The sequence below is a fragment of the Neomonachus schauinslandi genome, chromosome 6 (assembly GCF_002201575.2).
Source record: "Neomonachus schauinslandi chromosome 6, ASM220157v2, whole genome shotgun sequence".
Lineage (NCBI taxonomy): Eukaryota > Metazoa > Chordata > Mammalia > Carnivora > Phocidae > Neomonachus > Neomonachus schauinslandi.
Window position 1 is genome coordinate 58,559,599 of NC_058408.1, and position 20,662 is coordinate 58,580,260.

General features: G+C 37.3%; 1 protein-coding gene across 2 annotated transcripts in view; it reads right to left on the minus strand.

Annotated features, from left to right (window-relative positions):
- Positions 1 to 20,662, minus strand: part of POU2F1 (POU class 2 homeobox 1) — a 178,861-nt gene that overhangs the window by 74,833 nt on the left and 83,366 nt on the right. Inside the window, exon 1 of one of the 2 annotated variants that reach the window (XM_021682671.2) lies at positions 1,221 to 1,248. The exons of the other annotated variant lie outside the window; for it this stretch is intronic. Within the exon in view, the coding sequence (XP_021538346.2) occupies positions 1,221 to 1,248 (28 nt within the window). Of the gene's footprint in view, positions 1 to 1,220; positions 1,249 to 20,662 lie in introns of those variants that run through there. 2 annotated transcript variants of the gene reach the window in all.

Consider the following 20,662-nt stretch of genomic DNA (forward strand, 5'->3'; position numbering starts at 1 on the left):
TAGATGTAAAAGAGTAAATGCAAGTAAGTTCTCTTTTGATATTTGAAGTTCTTCTTCTCTCTGGGCACACTGAACTGACTGTATGTGAGTCTAATATACAGTCTACAAACTGTTCTTGGATTGAATTCTTGACATCAGTTTGTTGTTTTAATTGTGGTTTTTACTGTGCCATACAAATATTACTACCGGTTTAGGCCATTCCCTCTAACAATGTGAACATTTTCAGAACTATCATTTAATTTTACCCTTAGCAACTGTGAAAGAGATGGGGGAGGTCAAGCCTCAAATTTTCAAGCAAGAAAAATGACATATAGGAAAAAAAAATCACTTGCAAAGGTTTTCAACCTAAAGTATCAAAGTCCTGGAGTTTACATCATCTGACTCTCCAGGTGACCAGAGTAACCTAAAGAGGTTTCAAGAATTTTGCATACAAACAGACAAATCTCAACACAAAATAGAGCCACCATGAGTCACAGTGTGTCTCAATCTATTTTAAATCTCAGTTACCAAAGACAGTTTATATAATCAAGCCTCACACCCCTCTCTCCTAAAAGGTTTGTTGTTCTACAGAGAGAACTCTAAAAATAGGCTTTCCAGAACTTAAAATTGTTTTCTGAATAACAGAAGTTGATTTTTTTTAATAAAAAAAGCTAATATCGGCCAAAATTTGAAAAGTTGATAGTTTCTCAAATCTGGAAACTGATCAGTAACCACTGCAATTACCCTAGGCATTAGTATTTATGGGAGCCATTCTGCATTATGGCTCCACCTTATTTTTCACTATGCACTTTTGGTTTTTATATAAGACATTCACATTAGGTATGCAAAACATTTCGATTAACATGTACACATTATTTAGGTACACTTTATACCTTGTTTCAGATTTAGAGTGTTTTTAGAACTACATGAAATGCGCCCAACAGGTATTTCCAAAAAGCAAAAATGTACTGTTTAAGTTGAATTCCAAATGCACACTATTTACTGAAAATGTCCTCGGAACCAGAAGAGCTAGTGGTAGGGAGGGACCTACTGCAAATTCAAGTATGCTCTTGCCTTGCAAATGCTTTCCTCCTTCTCTGCTCAATCCACCTCTCCCCCCCCCCCCCCCCCGCTTCCTCCCCGAGTTGGTTGCATATGCGATTAAGCATTTATGCATAGTCAACCCCACACACGCCATTTCCATATTAAAGCTTCTAAGAAAGAACTGTGCTGGTACCCACCTAGAACATAGTCACTGCAGTCCAGCATTGCTGTGAAATCTTCTAGAGGTTCAGACAATCCAGAGCAAGGAAGAGACAGGTAGCAGTTTGGGGTGGGGGAAAGAAGGTACTACTAGTTCTAACAAATCTACGCTATGTTCTTAAGAGAACAAGGTGGGAGGTGGAAAGTGGATTAGGGGGAGAAGCAAAATACAACTTCAGTTACACCATAGCAATCTTCAACGGAATAAGGAAACTTCAGTTGCTCAGAGGAGTTTTAGTCTCTCTACCAGCTAGGACTGACATTGTCAAGGCAACTGAAGCATGAAAAGTTCCCCTTTTTGTAATAAAATAGAAACAAAGATTGCAGCTGGCAGTTTCCATAATGAAGCTTAATCAGTATGCGTGTGATTAGGGCCTTATGCAAATCTCTCCTCGTTAGCACAGCAGCCAGCACTTTGAAGTCCACGAACAATTCATTTACAGAACACACTGAAAGCACGCCCTGCATAATTTAAATCACTGCATAAATATTTATCAGTCCATTTGCATATTAATTGGCAGTGCATGAAGGGAAAAATTATCTCCTGAGTGCCAGCATAATAATTAGGAGGATAAAATGAGATTTCTTCCAATGGCCTGGCTTCTCGGACCTAACTTGAGATAGTACCGGGGGAGAAGGGAGAGACAGGAGACAAGAGTTCTGTTAAAATGGCACTGAAATGACACGTACAAATTAGAAACAACTCTACAGACTTAAGCACCTTTAATCTTATTCCTGCTGGCAACAATGACTTCAGTAATAAGAGGATTTGCAAAAAGCTTTCTACACAATCCAAATAATCCCAAGGAAACAATTAGCAAGGTAGAAGCAGAACATAGGGCTGTCAAGATGGTGCTAGCCTACTGATAGGGAATTTTCCAAATATTAACATACACTGTCTGGGGAAAGTCCTACTTTAAAACAAGGCAACAATATAAACCCAGAAGCAGTGCAAGAGCTATAAAATTACTTTCAAGAGTATGGAAATTCATCATCTATAAATCTTTTCATACTATTAAATTAACAGATTAGTTGAATGTCATATATCATGCAGTATCCTTCCCCCATCAAAATCAATCTAAAGTAGAAGACAGTTTGTTATTTACAATATCAATCATCAGCGGCGCCTGGGTGGCTCCGTCATTAAGCGTCTGCCTTCGGCTCAGGTCATGATCCCAGGGTCCTGGGATCGAGCCCCACATGGGGCTCCCTGCTCCATGGGAAGCCCGCTTCCCCCTCTCCCACTCCCCCTGCTTGTGTTCCCTCTCTCACTGTCTCTCTCTCTGTCAAATAAATAAAATCTTAAAAAAAAAATCAATCATCAAAAAAATGGGTCATATAAATTATGGACTTAGTATTTTCAAGTAAATTTCAGCTAATGTATATGAAAAAATACATACACTCTTTACTAAAGAATATATTCAATTTAAAGTAAATTTACAAGGTAAAACATCAGTCCAAAACTTTTTAGGCATTATGATAGGACATTCCACTGTAATCACCATAGACAATTCAGGAGAAGACTTATAAAAATCCCACAAAGTGGGTTTTACTACCTTCTTTGTAAAAAAAAAAGGAAAAAAGGAAACTGAGGCACAGTGAGCTAAAGCATTTACTCAATGTGACACTAATTAATTTGGAGTCAGGATTTAAAATCAGATTTTGCTGATATCAAAATCTGAGCTCTTACACCTATTATTACACATTGCGGCCCAGTTGTACACTTACGGAAGTAGTAGGCATGGGGGGCTTAAATAAGGCAGCAGATTAAAACAGCTTGTTTTCAGTGTAGTGAGAACACTAATAATTGGTGACAAAGATTCTGTGTTTAAAAGTCAAGTATGTACAGATACACAGAAGAGTGCCCTAGAATTGAGGGGAGTTCTCCAGGGTATTACCCCATTAATAACTTTTTATTTAGAACTAGTCTTCAAGCACGCCGAGTGTCTGATTATTAAAAAAATATGTATTTTTTTTAAAGATTTTTATTCATTTATTTGTCAGAGGGACAGAGACCAAGCGAGCACAAGCAGGGGAAGCAGCAGGCAGAGGGAGAAGCAGGCTCCCTGCTGAGCAAGGAGCCCAACGTGGGACTGGATCCCAGGACCCCGGGATCGTGACTTGAGCCGGCGGCAGGTGCTCAACCGACTGAGCCACCCAGGTGTCCCCAAAATATGTATGTACTTTTTTCCAACATTAAGGCTGAAATTAAACTCAACATGCATATGTGGAAATAGAAGACAAAACTTTTATAATGGACCTTTAAAAAGATTTCTTTGCAAGTCAATAAATTAGGAACAGAACCAATTCTTAAGTTTTACATAAGCTCTCTATTTATACTGTTAGTTTTTCCACTGTACAGAATCACAAAATCCCTATGAGGAGAGAGTTTAGGGGAGAAATTTTACGCTGCCACTCTGTACCGGTGAGACTAAGTTCCTTCCCGTTTTGAACCCTAATTTTCTCACCTGTAAAATGATAGTATCTTTCTCTCGAGGCTGCTTTAAGGATAAATGTGCCCGTGCCTCTCAGACTCGATCGTAGAGTGCAGCCTGAGGCAGCTATGCCAGGGGAGATGCCACGACACGGGATAAACAAGCTACCTCTTTCAAGAGCACCAATTTTATTCACAACACTTGTAGTAAAACAATCAAGACTGTATTATACGACAAAATATACAGTTCAAATGAGTTCTGAATGCCCTGGACTATACAAGTTGTACTTGGTGAGAAAATATTAGAAGCAATGATGACTGTGACTGGTATATAGTGGATATCAATATATGTTTCTTTCCCTCCTCTTCTGCCTTCATAAAATTTTACATTTACTGCCTGTACTTATTATAGACGATCTCTGCAACTCACCATCTACTTCTTATGCTGTATGCAGTGGACACCTCTAAACTACCTTTCTTAGACCAATTTGGTCTTTCACAAATCAGCTAAGTATGACTTGAAGGGGCAGCCAGGCAATCACAGCCAACTAAGAAGTGTTTGCTGGAAGGTACCCTTTCAGGGGCAGGAACTTGGTAGTGTAATAACCACCCCCCTCAAGCCAAGAGAGTCCCAAGGGGCCTCTGCATAGCAGGGGGCCTATAGCTCACCAACTCACATAGGCTGCTATCCAGAGACAGACCCCTGTCCTTTCTACTGCAAAAGTCATTCATTATCTTCCCTCCAGGAACAGGAAGAGGGGCAAAAGAAGGCAGTGCTGAGATGCAGCTATCCAGAGGGACAGGAAGCCTCACCCATGCAGTGGACTTTATTACAATACTTTATTACAAGTTTTCTTGTCCTTCCTTGGCCACCCTTGATGTAGGTACTCTGCACATTCTACAAGACAGGTTTAAATACTGGAAGGCTGTCTAGGCCTCTACAGATGGATTGTGGGAGGCTGGTTACCATCTATCTCTCCCCTGTACTCCCCCAACCATGGCAAAGTGAGATCCAAAAGAAGAGAGCAGACAGCTTTACCCACAAAGCTCAAGCGTTCACTTTATTTGGCCCTCTGTCTGAAATATCAGATTAAAACGTAACCTAAAAAGAATACCCTTTTAGGAAAAGAAAATAATTTCTGGAAAGTTTTGTAGGGCTGTCAGTCATTCACACTTTGGCATAAATTAATCCAATTCAACTGCTTTCCTTTAACACCTCATTGAGGAGTTGATTAGTGTAGTAATAATTGTTCCCATTGGAAAAAGGCCAGTAAATACCCTTTTTTTTTTTTAAAGATTTTATTTATTTATTTGACAGAGAGAGACACAGCGACAGAGGGAACACAAGTAGGGAGAGTGGGAGAGGGAGAAGCAGGCTTCCCGCTGAGCAGGGAGCCCGATGGAGGGCTTGATCCCAGGATCCTGAGATCATGACCTGAGCCGAAGGCAGAAGCTTAACGACTGAACCACCCAGGCACCCCAAGGCCAGTAAATACTCTTATAAAATAAATGCTGTTTAGTTGACCTGTACTCGGTGGACGGGGAGGAAGCGTTCATAGAAAGCAGAAAATAGGAAATAGTAGTGTATGGAAGTATAAAAAGGAGCTGAAAGGCAAAGTTAAAATTCACATATTTCAAAATTATGCTTATTTTAGTAATTTCTACACCCAGTGTGGGGATTGAACTCATGATCCTGAGATCAAGAGCTGCATGCCCCTCCAACTGAGCCAGCCAGGCACCTCTGAACCTTTCCTTTAAAAAGGGGAAGAAATGCTCTTCCAGGATCCAGAATTCATGGCTAACACTCTCTGTATTAGAGTAATCTTTCACTCGTGATTGTATGGGCTAATCTAGGTCTCATTAGAAAGGCAACTGAGGACAGTAACAACTCAATCACGAACTAGATTTGTACAACACATCCTTTACGTATGAGCAAAGTGAGGGAGGCCTGTCCCCTACCTACCTACGTTACCAAATTCCAACCTGGTCACACGCCAGACACACAGCCATCTGTGCATGCTCCCCTTGGACTACCTGTATAGCTGCTCCATGGCTAGTCCAGGGGGTGGGAGGTACAGCTCAGCAACTAACTGTTCCCCACACCTCCTGGCTGCCTCTCGGTAGGATTTCTCATCTCCTAGCTCCACTGCTTTCACTCCTAGGCAATCTCAATTGCACACCAATATCCTTTTCAATCTTCACCTCTCTTCAAAATCTACCACGACTTTGGTCTCCTTACCAGCTTCTCTACAGAAAACAATGACACTGCTTCAGTAGATTCTCAGTAATAAAAATGCTTTATTAGCTCAAGAATTATAAATTGTTATCTTACAAAAAAAACTCATCCCCAAACTCATCACCCACAGACAGTCTAAAATAATGCACTAATGCTCAAATATGAAAGAATATTCCAGGATCTGGAAATGTCTTAGACCCAGAATCCAGTGATGGGCATTAGCACTGCCGCTATTCTTATGCACTGGGTATCACAGCACATGTTATTGATGCCCCCCGAGGCTGCAATATGGGATTTCAGTGCTTAAGAAGAACAGATCTAAGGAAACAGAATGTCTGCTCTTTACGAAAAATCTCAGATGGGCAAACACCCAAGACAGAATCTATTTTATCATTCTGGCAAATAAGCACTGCCAAATAAGAAGAGATCCGAGGGATAATTTTATTTCCTGAAAACCAAACTGAGGCCTAGAGAATGACTCTTAGGTCACACTACTAAGTGGCAGAGAAAGCAGGGGGGAAAAAGACATAACAAGGAGGCGTGAGAGGAAAATCAGTAAAATAAAACATGCTGAAACTCTTACCCATGACATGGAGATCTGTAGTTGGCTGGTCAATTAAAAAGGTCAACTTAAAATAAATATCATAAAACCATTATATACATAACTTAAACATTTCATGTTAACAGAAAGTACATAAATATGTATTTATTTACCAATCTTTTGATGGTGCACCAAAGCCTTTGCTTTAAAATTTGAATCCACTAATTTGAGTTTCCTCTTCTTTTTTGGGTAAATCATATCCTTAATACTTACTCTAATATTTCCAGTTTCAATTTCTTAAGCTTTGTTTTTCAAGCCTTTCACATTTTACATATATATTAAGAATATAAGAAACTCAAGAAGAATTTCATGAAACAATGCTCCTTCCTAGATGTAATACAATCTGGTATGTTTTTTTTTAATTGCTGATTTCATCCTACTAAATTGACTTCATGACCCACAGACTGAAAAACTGCTTTAAAAGTAAGACAAGAACTTGGGGCGCCTGGTGGCTCAGTCAGTTAAGCAGCCGACTCTTGGTTTCATCTCAGGTCATGATCTCCGGGTCCTGGTATTGAGCCCTGCATTGTTCTCCGCACTCAGTGAGAGTCTGCTTAAGGATTCTCTCTCCCCCTCTCCCTCTGCTCCTCCACCCCCTTGCGTACACACTTTCTCTCTCTTGAAAATAAATAAATAAATCTTTAAAAGAAAAAGGCAAGAACTTAAAAGACACATCAAGCACTCTGAGTACAGAATCTTTTTCTTTTTTAAAGAATAATTTATCCCTAATATTTTACAGCTCTTTTTTCACATCTAATTCAGCAATATATTTTTTTTAAAGATTTTATTTATTTCAGAGAGAGAGAATGAGAGAGAGCACATGAGAGGGGGGAGGGTCAGAGGGAGAAGCAGACTCCCTGCCGAGCAGGGAGCCCGATGCGGGACTCGATCCCGGGACTCCAGGATCATGACCTGAGCCGAAGGCAGTCGCTTAACCAACTGAGCCACCCAGGCGCCCTAATTCAGCAATATTTTTAGTAATTACCCTTCATCTACTCTTTTCAAAACATTCAACTTAAGTTTTCACAGAAACATCATCTCCTCCTGTTCTTTTCCTTAGTTTATATAATAATGATTTAAATGGTATAACAAAAATAAGAAGTACAACCTGATGGTACAGGCTTGGGAGCACAAACAAGGAATGATCCTGTTGACCATCCCGGTCTCCTAGTAGCTGCAGACACACAGACTGAAGAGTGTATTCCACACACTGCGGGGCATCAGACAGTGTGTTGTAAGCAGTTAATCTTCCGAGTCCTTTAAGTGCTGGTTTGTTAAGAAAGCCACCACACCAGAGAGCAGCTAGTATGAAGTGAAGTGGCTGGTCCTTCCGCTCTTTTTCTTAACCTCTGCCAACATACGTTACTACAGCTGTACAGAGGTCACCCACTGCTCAGTCTAACACTTTGGCATCCTTTAGCATACATATCATTATAGAATTCAATCCTGAATTTCTTAGATGTAGAGTTTAAATTTCGCATAGCTCTACTACAGTTTTACCACCATACTACATGTCCCTGTCTAGCCTATCTTATCATCCTGTTTCTTTACTTCTACAACTGTCTTTTCTTTGTTCTAGTTTAAAGAGTTCTGCAAAGTCACTGATTTCATGCATGAGCACATTCAACAAATATTTACTAGGTGCTGCCGGGCAGTGGGATAGGAATTGGGGACACAATGCTGAGCTACAGAATGCTTACAACTGAATAGAAAGAAATATTAAACAATCATCCAAACACAATCATCAAGTATGAAAATTCCATGGAGTAAAAGAACAAGGTGACTACACAGCTTTAACACAAGCCTGTAATTTGTCTTGACATCTTCGGCTAATATTAGAGTTCTCCTACTCTTAACAACTGCAATGTGACTTTTTCTCTGATTCTACTTCTTAAATCCATGAAATACAGGCTTTTATTTTATTATGTTTTATTTGAAACCACATGCTGCTTTAATGATTCCCATCCGTCCCTTTGAACCATTAGGTTTCATCTATGTTATTGGTGATTTGTGTCCTCTCTTTCTAGGTCTCTCTTATTCTCAGGTTTCATAAATTTGTGTGAAAATACAAGGGTAACAAGTATCCCAGAGTCTATCTAAAATTTAAAGACACATTCCTCCACTCAACTAATTAAAATGTTCTTCTGACTAATCGGACGTTACCAATACGTTTTAACAATATTAAGGGTATAGTAGCAGTCATTCCATAAACATTTACTGACTGTCAATCTGTCTACAATGTCTTTCCTCCCTGGATCAACTCATGAAAAGTCTACCTATCTATCCTACAAAGGCAGGTTCAAAAGTTATGACCTCAGATCTTCCTTGTCAGGCAACTATTTGTTTCTCTGAAATCCTATAGCAATGACAGTATCTCTCTCTTTTGTTTGAAATAGTTAGAAATTCGTAAGAATTTGTAAAAGCTTCACCCAGTTTCCCCACCGGTTACATCTTACAATATGCTATCAAATCCAGGCAAATGACATTGTATAAAGGGTATGTATAGTTCTATGTCATTTCACTGTGACATGTGTAGGTAGATCACATAACCACCACTGCAATCATAATACAGAACTATTTCATCACAAAGAACTCCCTCCTGCTACCCCACTATAGGTGTATCCATTCCTCCTCTTCTGGTTATTCTGAATCCTTGATAACCACTAATCCGCCATCATCTTTATAATTTTGTCATTTTGAAAATATTATACAAATGAAATCATATAGTATATGACCATTTCAGGTTGGCATATTTTATTCAACATAATACCCTTAAGATCTAATCAAGTTGTCCTGTGTATCAACAGTTCATTCCTTTTTACTGCTAAAAAGAGGGGCACCTCGGTGGCTCAGTTGGTTGAGTGACTACCTTCGGCTCAGGTCATGATCCCAACGTCCTGGGATCGAGTCCCACATCAGGCTCCCTGGCTCAGCGGGGAGCCTGCTTCTCCCTCTGACCCTCTCCCCTCTCATGCTGTTACTCTCTCCCTCTCAAATAAATAAATAAAATCTTTTAAAAAAAGAAAAGAATATTCCATAGTATGGATGTACCATAATTTGTTTAACCATTCACCTACTGAAAGACTTTCAGTTGTTTCCAGTTATAAGTTATTACCAAAAAAGGTGCTGCAAACATTCATATCTGGGATCACAAGTTCCACACTGGGAAAAAATACTTGCAAAGGACATGTCTGGTAAATGACTCTCATCTATAATATGTAAAGCATACTCATATATATATTTTTATGTGAACAAATTTTTATTTCTCTGGGATAAAGGTACAGAAGTGATATTGCTGGGTCACATGGTAAGTGTCTATTTAGTTTTTAAAGAATTTCCAAATATTTTCCAGAATGGCTGTACCATTTTTAGATTCCCACAATGTATGAGAGATCCAGTTTCTCTAAACCTACACCAGCATTTGATATTGTTATTACTTTTCATTGTAGCTGTTCTAATAGGTGTGTAGTGACATCTCACAATGGTCTCAATCTGCATTTCCTTAATGGCTAGTAATACATATCTTCATATGCTTAACTTATCATTTGTATATCCTTTTCAGTGACATGTCTATTCCATTCTTTTGGATTTTTCTAAAAATCCAAAAATCTCCCTTTTCTAATGGACTGTTTAGATTTTTAGGATTATAAATAATGCTGCAATAAATATAGGGATTCATGTAACTTTTTGAATTAGTGTTTTTGTTTTCTTTGGGTAAACACACAGTAATGGAATTACTAGATAATATGGTAATTTTTAATTTTTGAGGAACCTCCATACTGATTTCTGTAGTGGCTGCACCAATTTACATTCCCACCAAGAGTGTATGAGGGTTCCTTTTTCTCCATAGGGCTGAGTTTTGAGAGCTCTTTATATACTGACGATAACAGCCCTTTATCAGATATGTGCTTTGCAAATATTTTCTCCCACTGTGGAGCTTGCCTTTTCCTCCTCTTAATGCACACAGCAAAATATTTTAATTTTGATAAAGTCTAATTTATCAATCTTTTTCTTTTGTAGGCTATGTTTCTGATATTATGTATATTTTTTTTAAAGATTTTATTTTTATTTATTTGACAGAGAGGGGCACAGCGAGAGAGGGAACACAAGCAGGGGGAGTGGGAGAGGGAGAAGCAGGCTTCCCGCAGAGCAGGGAGCCCGATGCAGGGCTCGATCCCAGGACCCTGGGATCGTGACCTGAGCTGAAGGCAGACGCTTAACGACTGAGCCACCCAGGTGCCCCTAAGATTTTTATTTTTAAGTCATCTCTACTCCCAACATGGGGTTTGAACTTACAACCCCAAGATCAAAAGTCGCATGCTCTACTGGCTGAAGCAGCCAATTGCCCCTCCAGTGTCATGTTTAAGACTAGGCACCAAGTCCTATGTCCTAAAGGTCTTCTTCTATGTTTTTTCCTAGTGTGAAGATTAAAGGTTTTGTTTTTTTTTTTTAATCATTTGTCAAAAAGATTTTCCTTCCTCTGTTTGCTCCAACTGTTTTTGTACCTTAGTCACAAATTAGTCGGTTATACCTGTGCAGACCTATTTTTGGGTTTTGTATTCTGTTCCAATGATTAATGTGCCAATTTCTCCACCAATATCCTCAGGCTTGATTGCTACAACTATATAATAAGTCTCGAAATTAGAGAAACTGATTTTTTCTTCTTTTTCAAAATTTTGCTAGCTATTCTAATTCCTTTGCATTCCCATATTAATTTTAGGATAATCTTATCTATTAAAAATCATAGGGGGATTCTCAAAGGAATTGCATTAAACCTGTGTATCAATTTGGGAAGAAGTGATCTTTCCTATGTTGAGTCTTCTAACACACAAACACAGTATATCTCTCCATCTCTCTGTATATTCCTTGATTTCTCCCACCAGCATTTTGTAGTCTTTGGTACACAAGTTCTAAATATGTTCTGTTGATTTAAAACTACATATTTCATTTCTTTAGCCATTCTTTTAGGGTAGGTCTACTGGAGACGAATGCTTTGTTTTCCTTCATCTAAGAATGTCTTGATTTCCCCTTCATTCCTGAAGGATGTTTTTGATGAATACAGAAGTTGGTATTTTTAGCTCTTTCTCAATACTTGAAAAATATTATGCCACTGCCTCTTGGCCTCCATGATTTCTGAGGAGAAATCCACTATCACTGGAATTGTTTTTCTCCATAGGGAAAGATGTCATTTCTCTCTCACTGTTTTCAGGATTTTTCCTTTGTCTTTTAGTTTACCAACATTTTATTGTTACTTCTTTGGGTTTACATTGTTTGGAACTTGTTCAGATTCTAGAATCTGTAGGTTTGTGTCTTCTGAGAAGTTTGGGAAGTGTTCAGCCAGTCTTTCTGCAAGGACTTTGCAGCCCAGCCCCCTTTCTCCTCTCCTCCGCTGTGATCTTTCTGTCATAGTCCCACAGGTCCCTGTGGCTCTGTTCATTTATTATTCTATTTTCTCCTTCTTGTTCAGATTGGGTAATTTCTACTGTTCTATGTTCCAGTTCACTCTGTCCCCTCTATTCTGCTGTGAGCCCATCCAGTGAGTTTTTACTTCAGTTACTGTTGTTTTCACTTCTAAAATTTCCATTTAGTTCTTTATATTTTCTATATCTTTATGGAGGCTTTTTGTTTCTAGGCTGAGACTTTATATTTTATTTTTCCTTTCCTTCCTTTCACTGTTTTGGTGAAGAAATTAGTAGTGGAAGTGCTTTAAGAATTATGGGAATATGCAGAAAAGACACAGAAGCAACTTTGAAAGGCCTCCCATTGACCAAATTTTGGGCAATATGAACAAAATAAATAAAAATAATAAATTGTAACCATTACTGGGGTGCCTGGGTGGCTCAGTTGGTTAAGCGTCTGACTTCAGCTCAGGTCATCTCAGGGTCCTGGGATCAAGCCTCATGTCACACTCCTCGTGCTAGCACTCTCTCTCTCTCTCATTTTTTTTTTTTTTCATTTCTATGTTGTTTAACTGACTTTTAATCCACAGGCCCCAAAATCACGTTTGCTGTACATGGTAAGAACAGAATCTTAATAATGTTCAATTATCTGAACATGGGTGATTTCTGAATTTTTCTTCATGCTTTAATCCTTAAATAACATTTAAGAAGTACAATTTTTCTCTTTTGAAATCCTTTTTGAAATAACACTTTATTGAGTTATAATTGACATACAAAAAGCTGTACATATTTAATATATACCACTTGATAAGTTTAGAGAGAAGTATACTCCTCTGAGAGTACAAACAAAGCCATAAACTTGTCCATCACCTCCAAAAGTTTCCTCCCCTCCTTTTTCTTCATTAAAAACTTTTGTGTGTGTGGCAAGAGCACTTAACCTAAGATCTACCCTCTATGCAAATTTTTAAGTATTATAGTATTGTTAACTATAGTTTTCTGAAAATTTAAAACTTGATCCCCCCCCCCCACCAAAAACAAAAAACAAAACAAAACAAAACCCCCAGAAAACTGATGCCCTTCTGGTCACATAAGCACTAAACCAGCAATCCCATGTAGTTGTGATTCAGAGCACTGGAAAAAACCAAGAAAGAGCATTTGGTGCTGCCAAAAGCAAATGATGAAAGAATATGGTGGATTAACAAACTGATCATCCAAACAAAAGCCAGGCCTAATTTTGTACATAGTACTTCTCTTTGCTCTACTTACTGTACTTCTACACTTCTACTAAAAATGTACCTAGCAGATGCCCAACAGAGTAGGAATTCAATACACATTAGCTGCCCCAGCCCTGCCTCACCTCTTTCCCTTCTACTCAGATGATGAGTAGCTGCAGGTAATATAAAGGTAGGTAAGTGACTTTGTAATGTTCACAAAATGTCATAGTATCAATAAGTTTCATACCATCTTTGCAAGCTCCAGTTAGTTAGAAAGAATTTAACTAAAAACATAATAAAATTTGTCACTGTATCTCACCTTTTACAGAGTCCTAACATATGACTGCCCCAAATAGAAAGACACCAGGCAATCTAATGTACAATTCTCATTTTGAATGGTACAGATTAAAATGCACATAAATTACATTTCTTTGCTGTAAATTCTCCACATTACCAGAAATAAAAGTTACCTGACATGAGCTACTAATAAAATATATTTTTAGTATCTCATCGCCTACATTCTATGCATTCTCACCCTCTTTTGGCCAGGCAGGTGATGGTGGTAAATCAGTGGAAGATTCGTGGGGAAAGGTGAGTTTCAGGGGATAAGTCAGGTTTCAAGGGAAAGATACACCTGGTCTGGGCAAACTCGGGTACTCTGGGTACTTTACTAAAGAAAAAGGAATTTTTGGGGCGCCTGGGTGGCTCAGTTGTTAAGCATCTGCTTTCGGCTCAGGTCATGATCCCAGGGTACTGGTATCAAGCCCTACATCGGGCTCCCTGTTCCGTGCGGAGAGCCTGCTTCTCCCTCTCTCACTCCCCTTGCTTGTGTTCCCTCTCTCGCAGTCTCTCTCTGTCCAGTAAATAAATAAATAAAATCTTAAAAAAAAAAAAAGGAGTTTTCTCTGTACTTTCATCATTACAGTTTCATTTAAGTTAATAAGCTTTTATTTATCCCAAGCCAGTCAGACACTTGAATGTATTAATTTTTGAATGATACTCCTTGCTGTAACATTGATTTCTTTCATTAAGATTTAACTAATTTTGAAACGTCTGTCTTAAAAATACTTTCGAAAAATAATCATTGCTTGTTGATCAACTACAGTAAGTAAAAACACGGAGACAAATGTTCTCACGGGAAATATCTTTAGACTTGCTCTAGTTAGTTTAGTTTAAGAATATGTTTAGAATATACAAATATTTTATAAACACCTTTCTTTTTTCTTTTTTTTTTTTTTGGCCAACAGACACATGAAAAAAAACACCTTTCTTTTTTAGAGGGGGTATAAGACCTATACCTTTAAATCACATTATAAAAAGAGCTAATATGATTCCTATAGTTAAAATCATTACAGAGGAAGACATGGTTTCTCTGCATTACCTCAATATGTATCTAAAATGCTCAGATTTTTGGATGAGTGAATTATGAGAGGAAATTATTCCATAATCAGTAACAGTTAACACGTGATAGGTTGGATTTATGACTAAGTTTTAATTCCAAAAATCAACAGGCTTCACAACAGCGTAGTAATGCACTTTGAAATCAGAGAGAACTGGGTTTTAAACTCCACTTCTAACATCCTAAACTATTAGCACTCTCTTTGAAAGCCTCAGTTTCCTCTTCTGCAAAACAGGTTCAAAATATGCCCAAGGGTTCACCTCAGGCTTAAATGAAGTATATCTAAAAGCTTTAATGGTACCTGGTAGCTAATTAATGGCTGTTAATACTGTTGTTAATAAAGTATTTTATGTAGCATATATAAATCCATTGTGTCTTCTCTGTTCCTACATTAAGTTAATTTTAAGTTATACAAAAGACCCATATGAAATGTCATTATGGTTTGTTTACTCTCTTAGGCATGTTAATTCTTATTTAAGGTACTTAAAAAAATAAGAATCTTTAAAAGGCACTAGAGTAGGAATCAAAATATGTAGCCTCTGATCTAAATTCTGACCTCAACTCTACACTGGCTAGCTGAACTTTCTTAAGCAAGTTACTTGATCTCTCTAATCTTCACTTAGGTTATCTGTAACATGGAAAAATGTAGGTAATATTCTGATTACTAGATTAATTCTGTAAAACTATTATTTACAAAGTACTATTAAACTGGCACACAGGGATTATTGCTAATGATATATTATCCAAATAAAGAGAATACTTAATAACGTATTTATGCACCTTATTTGCATTAACTTCACAACTTTTTCCAAAAACAAACAGACAAAAAAAAAAAAAACAAAGACAAAACAAAACAAACCAGACCCAACAGAACCTAATCTAAGTACTAGGGCCAATCCTAAACTATTTTCTGTTGCTGGCTAGGGCACAGGCATTCTAAGCATTACTCCATCATATCAATAAATATCAAACAAATTTCAGAGTTAATATCATATATATATATATGATAAGTCATTTTTATAATCATTCCACAGAATCAAAGGCAATCATCATAAACACCTGGATTTATAAGAGGCTACTAAATTAATAGCTTTTATGAGCAGAAAATATTTACCAGGTATAGAAAGACTGCATTCTTTCTTTGAATTGATTCATTGAAAACTGAGAGTAGTTTGGTAATTAAAAAGGCAGGAAAGCTCTTCTTACTTTTCCAGTCTATGAATACAAAAAGAGAAAAAGGCAAGACTGAGTAAGCTGTATAAAATAACCTAACACTTTATGGGGGAACAATTATACACAGTGGGGAACCCTGGACTACCCATCAAGGTTGTGTTTAGCTGCCTAAACATAAACTGATTAGAGGTAGGCACCACTCTTGTGCCTATTTCCTCATCTACAAAATAGGGATATTAGCACCTGCCCTCATTTCGGAACATGGAGGTAAATTAGAAAATTCTTGGAACATGTATTATAAGGTGCTCCTCTTTCATAAAGCTGAATAAAATAGCCTACTTATTTTTTTCTTTAAAGAGTATATTTCAGTAATAATAATAAAAAAAAAACCCAAATCTAATATGTCACCTCCTTCCAAATTTACAAGTACTACTTTAACTGGCTTTATACATACACATATCCACATACTATATATACATATACACATATACACACATATATGTTCATAGCTGTCAGATCAATATATATTACTTTCACTGTAAAATATTCTGAAAAAAGGTACAGGATTACATTTTGTCTCTAGAAAACAAGAAATACTTGGTACACACAAGCATGGAAATTCACCATCACTGGTTGACCACCACACTCTGCCAGAAAATGTTAGCATCCTGACCAGCAGAAAGTGTAAGCAGCCTTAACCAAGGAAGAGGAGTTGGTCCATGTGCTGACTCTTATTTGCCATATACCTGTACTATATAGCTATGTTTGAATTAGCATAACGAGTTAGTACAACTAGTATAAATTAGTATAACTGATTGAGTAGTATAACTTATTAATGAAAAGCATCTAAGTTTTATATAACTGTGCTCTGTAACTCTGTGCTCATGTAACTAGTCCATATAATTTTTTTTCTATACATTCAGTGATGGTCCTAACCATTTATGAAACTCTGAAACAAGGCTTAAGTTCAATGGTGCAAACAAAATCAAATATGTAAATAGTTCAAACTGCCTTCTTTTAAAAGTTATTTTTGTGAGAGAAGGGGTTCACAGTAGCTCATAACACTTGAAAGTAGACATCAACACAAAATTCTGCCATAATTCTGCAACGGTGGTCAAAAACTAGGACATTTTATTACATTATATAACTGGAAAGAAACTAAATTCTTTCTTTCTTGAAACGGAGTCTGATCTACATGTACTCCAAATTCTTTAAGAGAATTTTAAAATCATAAAGTTAGGATATTTAAATATAAATTAGGATATTTAAAAGGATATCCCTAAAACAAAAACAAAACACAATGAGACAAATAAATACACAAAACAAATATAAACTTCAGCATACCCACCAAAACCCTCCAGAAACATGAACTATAATGAATAAGGAAAACCCACCCAACTCTTCCTCTTTAGACCAATATGATGGTTACAAACGACAAGCTCTTTCTGGCTGTCCATTGACACATCCACAGACCTTTTACTCTTCTGAAATTTACTCAACTTAAATTGGATGCAGATGAGCCAGGTGTGGTCCTTACAGCAGTAATCCTGCTAGCCCCTATTGAGTTTCCATGGAAACATGCACAGCTGGCAAGAGCAAAGGCGTTGTACTGGCCTCAGACCCATTTAAAGTTTCAATACTCACCCAGTGAAACAATTATGCTATCTTAGGAAAGAACAAATAGAAAAAAAATCCTATCTTTGGGATCATCAAGCAAAATAATGTGAACTTTTTCGTCTAGCCCAAAAGTGGCTTTCAGCCCAGCAGCAATAATCAGTGCGTCCGTGAAAAGTTAAGAGATGTCAATTACCAAAAGGTAACTACTCTTTTACTAAAGAAATATAATTTAAGAGAGCATTCCCTGTGGGTCACTAATGTAATAGCCAACAACCAGAGACAGAAAAACAATACAAAGTCTAATCTAAACAGTAGTAAATACCACGTATCTCTTCCTTAAATAAATTCAGTATGACTGTTCCCTGCTTTTATTAAACGTAAATGTTTTCACAACAGTGATTCTCAAAGGGCAGTACCTGGATCAGCATCATCAGTATCATCTGGGAAAATTATTAGAAATGTAAATTCTCAGGCCCCACCCCAGACCTACTGAATCAGAAACTTTGGGGGTTGGAGGCCCAGCAATTGGTTTTTTCACAAACCCTCCAGAAGATTCTGATGCATGATAAAGCTCAAGAACCACTGATTTACAATGTCAAACCTCAGAGAAGACTGATATATGAAATAGAAAATGCAGTGCTTTATCCCACTCCTTGAAACTGAGGCATAGTAATAAAATGTAAAGGAGAACTCACTGGCTCCTGAATTGAGACTGTTGGATACTAACTCATTGCCTAAAAAATATGCAGAGATTAGCAGTGGTTCATCATGTCTCTTCCTACACCTGCCAAGCACAAGAAAAAGAAATTACAGTGTCTGCTCATGATTACTCAAGGAGAGGAGGGTCCTTGCACATAAGATACTCAATCAACTACCATTCATAGCCCATTACCAATCACAACCCGTTTCTAATCATTGAGATCTTCAGACACAGGATAAAGAATAATAATTTTTCCAAGATACCGAACATGTAGGTAGGGATAAATCTGCAGTGTCTACTTGTAAGAACTTAAAGTAATAGTTCACTTCTTGTAAGAACTTCAAAAAAAAAAAAAAAAGCATACAAGAATGCAGTTCTTCCTTAGTATCTAACTCATTAGACACTTCATGTACTACAAAATACACATTTCATTTTCCCTTTAACTTCAGTACACCATTTATAATTCCTTCCCTATTTCCTTTAAGATAATGGGCAGCACGTAAATCAAATATGAAATATGCTGTTAGAACTAATGAAATAAGGCCAAATGAATAGCTTTCTGTAGCTCATAATTAAAAATAAAGACAAAATAAATTTAAGTAGAAGACTGATTCACAGGTTCCTCATTCTCTATTTGTTAAATGTTGGTGCTGCCTGGGTCTGTCCTCAGTCCACTCTCACTATACCAGTGATTGCCAAAGTACTGTATTGTCTTTGTGCTACTAGCCAGAACTGATCCCACAAAAAAAAAAAAAAAAAATTTTTTTAAAAAAATTATTATTGAAGTATAGTTGACATCCAATGTTATGTTTCAGTGTACAACACAGCGATTGACAATCCTATACGTTACACAATGCTCACCATGAGAAGTGTGGTTCCCATCCACCACCATACAATGTTATTATGCTATTATTGGCTACAATCCTTATGCTGTACTTTTCATCCCCATATTTATTTATTTCATAACTGAAGTTTGTACCTCTCAATCCCTTTCACCTATTTTGCCCATCCCCACATCTCCCTCCCCTCTGGCAACCACCAATTCGTTCTGTGTGTTTATGAATTTGTTTTCTGTTTGTTCCTTTGTTTCGTTTAAGATTTCACATATAAGTGAAATCATACGGTATTTGTCTTTCTCTGATTTATTTCACTTAGCATAATACCATCCATGTTGTCACGAAGGGCAAGATTTCTTTTAATGGCTGAATAATATTCCTCTGTGTGTGTGTGTATGTGTAATCACATCTTCTCTAACCATTCATTATGAGCAGATAAAGATGGGACACTTGGGTTACATGTTAATCTTGGCCACTGTAAATAATGCTGCAACAAAGGGGTGCATATATCTTTTCTAATTAGTGTTTTCAGTTTCTCTGGGTAAATACCTAGTTGTAGAATTACTGAATCATACAGTATTTCTATTTTTAATTTTTTGAGGAACCTCACCACTGTTTTTCACAGTGGCTTCTAATTCCATTCATTTTGAGGTTTCACTTTGGACTACACTAATAGTACATGCTGGTTGCCACTCCAACTCTCCCCATTTGGAGAAGGGTAATGCTGTTTAGCAAATGACCTCAGCTCAAGGGAAAGATCTGAATGATCAATCCCATCCTCTTAGCTACTGACTTGTTCAGGAATAGACCATAATCCAGAACATTACTCAATTCTAGCCGAAATCAAGGACAGAGCCCCTGGACCTTTCTGGGACAGTTATTCTCACTTTTAGAAGAAAATAAGTGGCTACTCTCCATTCTCTAGATTATAACAAGGAAGCCTATTTCCCTGGCCGCTGCTAGCAGTTGTTTTGCAACCAGCAGAGAAAGAACCTGAGGGCAAAGCAACAAAGAGAGCCCAGTCCTGTTGTCCCTGCAGAGCTTCAGGTCTCTCATGTGAGCCAAGCCAATTCCCTTGTGTTGAAGCCAGATTCAGTTTCCACTATCTGAAGTTAAAAGTAACCTACAAATAACATATATGTAAGTTATTTAGGAGTTACTAATTTGGTGCTCATCGATTACAATCAGATTAGTTATCGGAGTCTGCTAAGAATGTGGTTGCCACTTATGTTAGAGGTAACTCTGCAAATCTCCTAATGTACATGCATATAATGTACAAGTTGGAATTTCCAAAATTTGGTCTTGTTAATTGTGCATGATCAATATTCAGTTATAGGTTTTCAGTCTCAATTATTCTTTCCTATTTAGTACATCAGTTTAGTTATATATTTGCATATTTGCATCAACATTTCTAACTTACCATACTTCAAAAAAATAGCCTTCATGATAGAAGCCAGTAATGTTCAAAGAGTTCCCATATTTCACAGTAAAGTGCTTCGCATATAAACAGGAGTATGTTAGATGAGTTATATGCATGATTCCACTTTTATCTATATCTATAGGCACATATATATGTACAGATTTATACCAAATGGTTAATATTTAGCATATACACTCTGTTTTTTGGTTTCAACTGATACACAGTTTTTGTAAAATTGCTTTATTATTAAACATGTTTTAAATTATTTACTTTTTTAAAGCATTTGACAATATTAGTTTTTTTTTTTTTTAAAGATTTTATTTATTTGACAGAGAGAGAGAGAGACAGCGAGAGAGGGACCACAAGCAGGGGGAGTGGGAGAGGGAGAAGC